This window comes from Colletotrichum abscissum (assembly GCF_030869225.1).
Source record: "Colletotrichum abscissum strain IMI 504890 chromosome Unknown Scaffold_95.1, whole genome shotgun sequence".
In the NCBI taxonomy this organism is placed as follows: Eukaryota; Fungi; Ascomycota; class Sordariomycetes; order Glomerellales; family Glomerellaceae; genus Colletotrichum; species Colletotrichum abscissum.
This window is the reverse complement of record NW_026850542.1, coordinates 15730-26440: the sequence shown is the minus strand read 5'-3', so window position 1 is coordinate 26440 and position 10711 is coordinate 15730. Positions and strand designations below refer to the sequence as shown.

The window sequence follows — 10711 nt, the reverse complement described above, 5'->3', positions numbered from 1 at the left end:
AGCAACTAGTGGTCCAGAGAATATGGCCTGGAGCTTTTTATGACCAACCGTTGCCCCTGGGCGCAGTCGCACCTGTTCCCCGGTGTGCAGGGCTGTACCCGTCCCACTGCCACGTTTCCTAGCGGGGCACAGGAGACCAAATTGACAGCAAACGACTGGTGTTCCGCTTTCGCCTCGGCCCAGTGGAGAACGCCCTACAACGCGAGCTGCTCAAGAGACCGGAATGCCATAGGCAGGCTTTCCACCAGTGTAACAGAGGCCGGCGTGTCGGCGAACAAGATTGGTTCGGCCACGAATCAGGCTATGAACATATGACGAAACGCGCCTGGGTTGGGAAAGCAAAGCATATGCGGGAGGCTCACGAACTTTTAGCCGCTCAAGCGCCAGTGCGCTGCATGCCTCTTTTTGCACTACTAACATCACGTTCAAAAAACTCCGCTTGGAACTGATCTCAAGTTCCACCACACAAGTGGTTGTTGCTGTTGCTATTCGGATCGGTACGCCTGTCCGCCCAGCAGGAAAGATCCTACGTAGCGAGTTCTCTATGTAACGCAAAGGGACACGGCTTGGTACGCCTCACTGACAAACCGAGTATACAGTAGCAGTCAGCGAAAAGGGCTTCATTCCTTTCATAACTCTCTGGTCTCTTCCCGTCTGCAAGTCTGTATCCTTGGCACCAGCACAGTTTGGTTTCTCACTGCTGTACCGACCCACTTTGGAGGTCCGGCTGACAGCTTTTGCCCTACCCGATCCAAGTGTTTGGAAAACGGGTTACGCACAGCATTATGTATCCGCTGCTCCATGGTTGCTTCTGCTGCGTCAAGTGCTTGTAGCCTGCATATTTCCATATGGTGCTTTTGATTTATTTCCAGTTCGGTCTTGCACGGCGATGCAATCATCTTTCACTTGAAGTTATGTCATCTAGTTGCCTAGCAACCTTTTAGAAATCCTACTGTGAGAACAAATCCCAGAGAGTTGATTCACTCCGCGAAGTGACAGATTTCTCAATACCATATGGCTTGGCGGATTGCTTACCTAACTTCCAGAAGCTTGCGCTAGTTGTGGCTTTCTGGACGACTCGATTCTGGAAATCAGCAATATCCACTTCTTCTTGCAGGGTCCATCCCGCAGGAGTCAGTGCATGACAGAAGCTTAAAATGGCTTTGGTGTCATCAAGGGGTGAGTCTAATTTACCAGACAGCATTTTTTTTTTTTGGATTACAGGGGTCCGCGAAGAGGTCTTCACCTTTCTTCAACTCTGATCTCGTTCCGCACGGACACGTAAGCCGTTTTTGATGCTTACACAGTGTATACTAAACCCTGGCGGATACATGCCAAACACAATATCCATCATTCGACGACCAACCCATACACTTGGGCAAGCTCTCCATCTCCAGTAACAGAGGTTGGGTAATCCAGAATCGGCTTTCCAACCCACTTAGAACCCCTGCTGGTGATGACACCGAAGCCAATGTTTGCTCCAAACCATGGATGGAGCACCCCTGCCAACCTGAGGTTTTTCTGGGTTAAGTACTCCCGTACTAAGCCAGACTGTGTTGGTGGCAAGATGTCAAGCGTCCGTGCTGAAAGAAAGAAGTGTACATACTGTACTTTATTTGCTTGGAGGATTCTTAGACGTTGTCAGACTGAGGGCCTTTGAGACGTTTCGAAACGCGCTACGTGGCACGAGCATGACCCACCGCGTGGCGACCCAACGCACGTCCCGACGTGATGGACCTCGAGCCAGATTCGACGTCCATCACCGTTGCGAGGGAGGTGGTGGCGGCGAGCAACGAGAGCCTGCCATCACGAAGAGTACGAAACCTATCCACGAAAGCCCGACTGAGTCCAGACTCACCAAGAGATAATCGACAATGCGATCGACGGAGCAACCGAGATCGCTGGTGGTGGCCGGCGGACGACGACCACTCGAGCCGCAACCCTGGCTCAGGAACGCGCGAAGCCTGTTGAGGATGACGACACAGGGCTGCTCCTAACAATGAGCAAGCAGATCAAAGAGATACACGCAGCGATCGAGATCATGTTCGAGACGTGGAAGAAGTCGGAAACGTGGAACAAGAACGTTGAGGCAGAGCTTCGCGTGGTTACTTCGGAGCGGCAAACAGTTGAGAGCGAGCTACAGTCTGTCAAAGGAGAGCTACAAGCGATGAGAGAACGCGTGGGGGGCGAAAGCGCCAAGACGAACGAGAACCTTGAAGCAATCTCGTTGGTGGCTGCGACGCGGAACAGCCCGAGTGTGTCATACTCGGACGTCGCGCGAAGCGGCTTAGGTGAGCAAGGTCGCGACTCGCAGGTAGCTACGCCAGGCAACGCGACGCTGCCGAGCCGCAGCGACCCTTTGATCTGTACGATCGACACATCAAGAGTTGAGAAAGGCAGCGACAAGCCCAACGCAGGTCGGATCCGGGCTACGCTGGAAAAGGTGATGCGCACGATGGAGGGACAAGGTAGCTGGCGCTGTCGGGTCATCACAGTAAACCCAAGGAACGCGGATAGAACCCGCATCAATTGTCGCGACGATGCTGAGCATAGGCTTGTCAAGCAGATGGCGGGAGAAAGCTTCGGTCCTGGAGCACACGTGCTACGAGACGAGCTCTATCCCATGAAGGTAGACAATCTGAAGCGAACTGAGGTACTGGATGAGAAGGGCAATGTCGGAGCTGAGGCGGCGAAGGCACTTTCCTTAGAAAACGAAACCACCGTTGCCAAAAAACTTCATGTTGACAATCACACTATGCATTCCTGTGTAGATGGCGCTGGTCCTCAGAGGGACCGATACTTGCCCAAGCTCAAGCATAAGTAATTAATATCAAGGAAATCTTGGAGAGAAATGATCTACTCCGTTTTGACGAAATCGTTTTGGCACCCTGTTTTCAGAATGTTCAGGACGATTGTCTACATAGTTTTCCGGGCCTGTGTGCCCGGGCTCCGAACTGATTTTCGGAAATCGCAAAATCGATTGTTGGACGGTAATGAGGCTCTCGCTCTAGAGGCATGAGGTTCTCTTTCGCGATTGGTGTGATGGCCGATGACTTCGTCACCCAAAGGTATCAAGAATTTGGAGTCCCTCAGGCTGGCGTTCAAATAAGCACGGAAAGACGAATTTGCCGCAAAGGACTGCCGCAGTGACCAGCTTAAGCCCTCGATACATAGAGCATAAGGTTCTCTCACTCGGTGCAGATCGCTCTGTCGCGGGGATGGGTCGTCACGATGCTTCGTTAACTCATGTGCGGCCTCGGTTGCGAATTTTCCGAGTGCCGCGTCAAATTATGATACCTCATTTCCTATTCAATCAGATTCTATTCGAGTACATGTGCATCTTTGCCATCGGAATTGTTGCTAGACAACAGCGACAGCGTTGATACCACAATACGTTCTCCGGCCGACTGGTTCGCAGTCTGTTTTTAGTTGAGGCGTCCCAGCATTGACCTGACTAGACCTTTTGCGAACTCACCGTTCGTTTCGATCAAGTCGGCGAACTCTTCATCCTCCCATAGTGTTTCCACATTACAGGCTGTGTACATAGTGACGAGCCTTCTGAGCCGATCCTCGTTTGTTCCGCCCGCCGTATTGTCATAGCAATATCGAATCAGCCGTACAACATCCTTGATACCTGTCTTAAACAAAGCGAATGACTCAAGGACTCGCCGAAGCTTGCCAAGCGACAGAGTCTGCAGACCTTCAACTCCGTAGCACTCTGCGAAGACATAGACCTGGGCATGGCCGAGAAAGACATCGGTGTAGTCGTCGTTCGCTTCGTTCTGGCGCACGATGGTGAGACTGGCATCTGGATACAACGATCTAAATTCGTCCCAGAGCAGTCCGTTCGTCGGAGGCGGAGCGTATGGGACTATCGACCGAATGCCCTTCTTGCCCTTGGTCACCCTTGAAGTCTGAATGAAATCAGCGCTCAGGTATGAATTATTGCGGCTTTTGTGTGGCGGGGCTTCGTAATCCTCTCTGTAAATGAACTGGCCAAAGCGAATAAACGTTGGGACGTCAATGCTCGCCCATTGAACACAACGTTCTTGGGCCTCTCTCATGCCGCCGTTCACCAACACATCGAGCGCTTCAGATTGAAGAGCGACCAGTGCGCTGTGAAGGTAGAAAACCTGATTCTCAACGCCTACGACGAACTTGAAAAAATCGGATACCAAGATTCTAGTCAACAATCAGTCAAGGGAAGCCACTAGCATCATGAGGGTTGCATACTTCTCGAAATCTACCTCCGCCATTTCAACAGCGTATGATGGACGAGTTTGCCGTGGCGATAACGCTGACACGTCGAAGCAGCGGACCGGGAAGGAGCTTTATTATGGTTACGTCCAATACAACTATGTTGTGCCGAGGACGATATTCTAGGCTAGGCAAGCTTTGGAGGGTTTTCCTTAGTCTCCAAGCACATTTTGTCGGGCCGCGCCGGCTATAGTGTTTGCGAGATGACATGTGCATATCGTCATGGCGGCAAAGATGGGGGATAGGATCGTGCGGCTACATAGAGTTAAGTTGGTGTAACATGGTGTAGTCAACTGCCGAAAACATATGACGCACGCCGAAAGCCTATCGACTCGTCTCGATAAGCCTTTCGAGTGGCACAGCTATTATGATCGAGGACACAAGGTGTCGCAAGATTCCAGACGAAACACACGAAGACCATCGCCGGATGTCTCGCCTTAGGCCTCCAGAAATCTGCGAACATCTTCAATTTCGCCTGGTTGCGCTTCCATCTTGGCAACAATCTCCTCGCAACTACGTAGGCAATAATATAACCCCAGGCAGTACTTTACAACATCATCCTGCATATAATACAATACCGAAGAGCGCAATGGATCTCGACTTCGTTAATGACAGCATGCCCACAGAGTTACAACCGCATGCCGACGTGATCTTAGGACCTCGCGGGGATGAAATGGACCCTGCTCGTCGATACTTGGCCAATTCCGAAGTCTTTGTCGCGGCGTCGCCCTATTTCGTATGCTCCTCCTGGGACCCCATTTTCACGAAGGCCATACTTTGTGATCCAAACAAGAATCAGAGTTTGGCTGGAATAGGACGATCCAAAGGCGATGGGCGTGCTCGTTTTTCAATCTCTGGTTGTCTGTTGCCTGCTCTCCTCTCCGCCCTTGCCCGGTTTCTCCAGTGAGTGGATCTGCCGGAGCTGGGTGAGGTCGGCCGTCCATAACCTCTTAGCATACCGTGGGCTTAAATGCCGGCGTCAGTGCCTCCACTGGCTCGCACACTCCGACATCAGTCGATTCGTCTACCTGTGCACCGTTCCTCTGGACGGCGCCTGCTGAAGACTCGCTTCTATCCTCTCGTCGATCCTTGAGAGCAGTCGAGGTCGGCTTTTGTCTCGGATGCTGCATTGTCGAAAATCGTCTCGATCGCCTGGTGGCCCGATCCGAGGTCCGTCTCGTGCAGTGCACATCGTACTACCCTTCATGACAGCTCTTCGGATGCGAGGGACAGGTCGATCGTCGTTGACGCATCGTTCTTCTCCAAGTCTGCGTGCCACGCGGAAGGAGGCTGCGAAGTGAGTACTCGCTCATCAGATCGGGTCCGCCTTGCCTTGCCGGCTCTCCGGCACCACATCGCCTCCCCACAGGTAGTCGTGGCAGTTGAAGTCTCTTATTAGGACTGCGTTCAACCTTTCACCTGTTCCTCCTCGGACATTCGTGATGGCCTGCCTTAGTAGATTACACGCCCGCCGAAGCATCTCCGGGTTCTGCACCGGCGCGTACAACGACGCCACTATCAGCCTTCGATCTGGGAGCCGGATGATAGCCGCCGTGATGTCTGGCCACGCTATTGGCACCACAATACACTGTCCAAGTGCATCTGCCTCACTCTGGGGCTCACCCAAAAGTGGCCGCTTTTGGCGTCGCTGAGCGATGCCTGAGATGAGCAGGGTGAGCAGGGTGAGCAGAGAGACAGGGGTGGTTGGCGATGTTAGTGCTTTCGGGTATCCGATAACTCAGAACCAACTCCTCAAAGCCGTAAACAGTTTTCAGACTGTGGAAACCACAGTCATGCACCAACAGGGCTCAGAGTGAAAAAAACTATTTATTTAGTGAGAATTGCTATTCTCATTCCACCTTTTTCAAGGACAGAAAAATTTCATCCAACCAACGCATCTTGAGATCTTTTTGAGGACGCTAGCATAATGGCCCCCTCGCCCGAATCCGTCATCGCTCTGGCGAAAGCCAAAGGATACAAAAGAGACGCTCATAAAGATCAAGATAGCCAGACAAACCTCGAGAGGTATCGATCAAACACGACGGCAATGCATCCGACGGTACTTCAACGGTTCGCAATGTGAGAAGTCGCTTTGGGAACACTTCGTGCCCTCTGCTAACCTCGTCAGCTGGCATTGGGGTCGGCTTAGTGATGAAGCAGATGCTTCTGGAGCAATGCCACCCGATTTCGAAAGCACTCGACAATTCATACTACAGAAGAATGCGCCGGCTCCAAGTTTGACCGAAGTGAAAGATTTCTTTCGTTTCTACATCGAAACAAGCAGAGGTCGAATCGCAAAGAACGGGAAGCCTACAGTGGAATCTATGATTGGTATTGCAGAGGCCTTCTATCGAGCTTTCACTTTCGAGACCAAGACGGAGACTAGCCAGGAACAACGCAGTGAGGTCTATCACGTAAGCTCTACACTAAGGTCTGACAAGAACAAACAATATCACCATGCTGATACGAAGTAGTGGCTTCGCTATGTTTTGCCTGCGCAGAGCATCCTTGAGGATGCCAAGAGGCCCAAACATAATCTTGATGTCGTAGCCCTCGACCGCATTCTCCACGTCATCTGGAGTGAACTTGAGGTCAATCACGACAGAATGAGGATCCAGTTGCACTTCATTCTTATGGTCTATGCAACTACAGGGGCACGAGTCGGTGCTCTCTTCGCGGGAAACGTCACATACAGGGTAAGAGTCCCTAGATTTACATACACGACACAGAAACTTATTTGAGAAGGATATCGAACTTGTTCAGAAGCGTAGATCTGAGGGCAACGATTACTTCTTCTTTTTCAGATTTGATCAAAGATTTGTGAAGAATAACCGTAACGTCGAAAACCAGACGTGCGTGAGAGCAGTCCCTTCGTATGTTAGATCTTTACTGACCCCTTGCTTAGATTCGGCACCACCATGCAGGAACACCCTGTCCTTCTTCACAACGTCGAGGCTTTACTTGAGGCTCTAATCTTCGCAGATCAAGCTCTGTTCGGCTTAGACACCTTGGAAGACCTTTGGGACTTGGAGATTTTACCTGACGATAGCGAGAATATCCTCCGCTGGAATGAAAAGGTGCTCGATCTCCCAATTCTGCGCAAAATCGAACGGGACGGTACTGTATCGAGGGAGCAAATGAGCGTTGGGGTGTTTCAACGAGCGTTCCGTAGGATATTGGACTTGGCCGGCTACGTTGATGTCGGAGCATCTGTGCATCAGATCAGGCGCTACCTTGGGAAGAAAATTGACGGTATGACATACTCAGAGTAAATCGCCTCAGCCTGCTGACCTGATATGATAAAGAACGGTACACTGAAGTCCAGCGGTCGCAGCATATTACACAGTCAGATACGAAAATCTTCGGTGCCAGCTACGTGGCCAACTGCTCGTCTGTGGACGGGCTCAGCGCTTTCTTCAGTGAGAACCCAGATCATACCGCTGCGGAATTCTTCCAAGGAGTGGAGAAGTTTCGCGAGCAAGGAGCTCCGACAACTTTGCCTGCTGTCCGTGAGAGAGCCCTGTGGCAGAATGAGGAGGTAGTCGCCCTTGAAAAAGAGCTCGTTTCGGTCAAAGATTCAAGTAAAGAGCCCCAAGTCAGCAGGGCGCTTCACGGCCTGCGCCGCCGATTGAAAGCAAATGCTCTGACAAAGTATCGTCGAGAATGGGTGCGAGAGCGGCGAGATTGGAAGGTTCTCACGAGAGGCAAAGTTCAACCAGCTTCGGGACCCGTCCGGGCTAATCAACTTACGCCCTTCATCCCTGAATTAGAACGCGTCGAAAGGTTGATGGTCTCAATGAGCAAACTCAGCAAACCATCCATGCGCCAAGCCATCCAAGATCTCTATAAACTGGCTTCCAAGGACTGCATGGTCTTGTATTATCCCGGAGAGGAGCCTGATGGTGGCGATTGTCGTTTCTGCGGCACAAATTTGTCCACGATGTAAGCTTTATCGCTGTATGCAACCGTACGAAGCTAACTTGTCAAGTCAAATGAGAGCTCGAAGCTCTCATGCGCACACATGCAGCAGGCACCATGCTGCTGCGGAGCGACAGGTCCTACCCAGGGATATGCGATTCTGTCACATGTGCGCTGAATGGTTCATTAAAGGGGAGTCTTGGAACCAGCACTGTCGTTCCCATCTACAGCCACCTTCCAAGACCTGCGGCTCAATGGAGTCGCGACGCACAGTTATTCGTCCAGCTTACTGTCCTTGGTGCCTTGCTGCGGAAGGCAAAAGCCCAGCTGAACGTTTACGCCCTTGGAAACGAGATGCAGAGGTCGTGCGACACATTAAAGAAGAGGAAGTGCGCAACATCTACCCAGCTTTCTGCCCACTTTGCTCGGAAACCCTCGAGAATGAGGAGGCTCTAGAGTGTCATTTGATAGACTCTCATCTTCTCAAGATTGCGGCAAGGCTTGGTCGAGTTGGAAGGACAAACACTACACCAGAAGAATCCTCGCTGGCCTGCAACACACCTTTTCATGGTCACCTGCATTACGGACTCGAAGCGGCTCACAATGAGTCAGCGAAAGCAGACACAAAATGCACTGGAGATGACATTTCATGGTGCACCTCGAAGACGCCCATGCATGATGAGCTCTTCTCCGGGACAGAGAACACAATCGCGGGCGATGAATTCATGGAATCTTACCTTCAATTTCCACCTTCACCGGAGTCTCTGGATGGGGAATTATGCACCTCTGATCTCGAAAATACGACGTCTTCAGATGAAATCTTGGGCCTCTGGGATAGTACATCAAGGGACAGCCCAAGAGACTCAATCTCATGCCAGCCGGAGGCACACTGTTCACAACCCAAAAAGGTTCGAATTATCTTACGTTCGGGCGCTGAAGGCAGAGAACCTCAGAGATCAACTCTGATTGACGACGAGAGTACACACATATATGAAAGTTTAGCACATGCCGGTACCTTCCAATTCATGCCCGTCGATCCATCTCTCCTTGCTGAGGAAGGATACAACGATGTTTCACCGCGGTCGGCTGACCCTTTACCTCAATCAGCCGTTCCCCAACAGCTACCAATAAAGGGGGATATCAATGAAACCTTCACGGTGGATCAAATTCTCGGAAGATGGGGTAGAAACTTATTCTTTCTACGTTGGGTGGATGGCACCTGCAGCTGGGAACCTCGGGAAAACCTCCTTGATGACAACTTGATTGAAACATTTGAGGAAGAGTATGAGGGCTTTGAAAAGGGAGTTCAGGTGTTGAACACCAGATTTCGTAAGGGAAAGACAGAATATCAGATTCACTGGGATGGTAGGCCTCACGAAGAGGATACTTGGGTGGCTGAGAAATACATGAGCCTGAAGCTGGTTCACAAACACAAACCACCGGCAAAGACACAGAAAAGAAAGAGGAAGAGGGCATAAAAGTAGACGGTTAATCATGGATATGGATCGCGTTGTAGCATGCAACATATGCCTGTTCGAGGCCATGCGAAGCATCTCGCAATATTCTATGAGACAATTGTCTTTCCAGTATCGACAGTGAAGTACTAGAAACAAGAGAAACTTCCCTCTCGCCTAATTTTTCTTGGCATCTGCTGTTAGTGAATGAATGAACCTACCACCAAATTACTAACAGCCGAAAACTCTTCACCTCTCCTTGCCGAAGCCCGCATCCGCGATGGCCTCACAGCCGCCGCCGGGCACCGGACTGATGTCGGCCGACACTGCTGACCCCGAACTAGGCTCCGGGACACCTCCGGAGCCGAACCCCACCACAAGAGCTAAGCGACGACGCGACACCAAGGCACTGCCGACTCGGCCTAGCCTAACGGGAAGCCAGCTTGACGCCACCAACGACGCCCCTTCCTCGGCCGAAGGGCCCACAACCTCTACATCATCTCCTCCGACCGGGTTCGCCACAGGGTCCGTCTTGACAGCCCTTGCAGAAGAAGCCAGACAATACGAGGCACGGAAAGACGTCTTTCTGACCATTGCACAGTCCGTTGACAGCGTTGTCGCCAGCTTCGACGGTTCTAGAAAGCAGATCGCGAAAGAAGCCAGTGGCTATGTCATCCAAGCCCTCAAGAGACTGATCAATCACGAGACAACCCCAGTAGCGGCTCGGAGTTGGGCGGCTGTCGCCGCACCGATGGCGGGCAACACCACTGCGACGGACGGGGAAAGCGCGGCTTGGTGGACAGAGGAATGCGCAGAGGCCCACAGAGCGTACCGGGCTGCCCGCAACCAACAAGCCTAGGAGACGGAGCAGGACGCACATCTTTCTCTAAGGGAAGAGCGGAAGGCATTCCTGAGCATTGTGAGGAAAGCTAAGCGAGCGTACTGGTCCAAAAAGATCGATAGAGTCGCTTCAGACCGGGACCTCTATCAGATCATGGGTTGGCGGAAGGCGAGCCCACTGACCAGAGCACCCCCACTGGTTGTGGACAACCAGACGATCGAGGACACCAACGAAAAGGCTC

General features: G+C 51.8%; 4 protein-coding genes across 4 annotated transcripts; 3 read left to right on the top strand and 1 right to left on the bottom strand.

Annotated features, from left to right (window-relative positions):
• Positions 1-1731: 1731 nt before the first annotated feature.
• On the top strand, positions 1732-2820 carry CABS01_16380 (uncharacterized protein; the record flags this gene model as incomplete). Its single annotated transcript, XM_060549711.1, has 3 exons — positions 1732-1815; positions 1865-2255; positions 2789-2820. The coding sequence occupies 3 exons, from the start codon at positions 1732-1734 to the stop codon at positions 2818-2820; spliced, it is 507 nt and encodes a 168-aa protein (XP_060389446.1).
• Positions 2821-3425: 605 nt separating this feature from the next.
• On the bottom strand, positions 3426-4256 carry CABS01_16379 (uncharacterized protein; the record flags this gene model as incomplete). The annotated part of the gene is made up of 2 exons (XM_060549710.1): positions 3426-4116; positions 4234-4256. The coding sequence occupies 2 exons, from the start codon at positions 4254-4256 to the stop codon at positions 3426-3428; spliced, it is 714 nt and encodes a 237-aa protein (XP_060389445.1).
• A 1928-nt stretch (positions 4257-6184) lies between these two features.
• On the top strand, positions 6185-8203 carry CABS01_16378 (uncharacterized protein; the record flags this gene model as incomplete). The annotated part of the gene is made up of 6 exons (XM_060549709.1): positions 6185-6336; positions 6386-6671; positions 6732-6953; positions 7003-7109; positions 7163-7509; positions 7563-8203. The coding sequence occupies 6 exons, from the start codon at positions 6185-6187 to the stop codon at positions 8201-8203; spliced, it is 1755 nt and encodes a 584-aa protein (XP_060389444.1).
• Positions 8204-9909: 1706 nt separating this feature from the next.
• Positions 9910-10488, top strand: CABS01_16377 (uncharacterized protein; the record flags this gene model as incomplete). Its single annotated transcript, XM_060549708.1, has 1 exon — positions 9910-10488. One exon carries the CDS (start codon positions 9910-9912, stop codon positions 10486-10488), a length of 579 nt encoding a protein of 192 aa, XP_060389443.1.
• Positions 10489-10711: the final 223 nt, after the last annotated feature.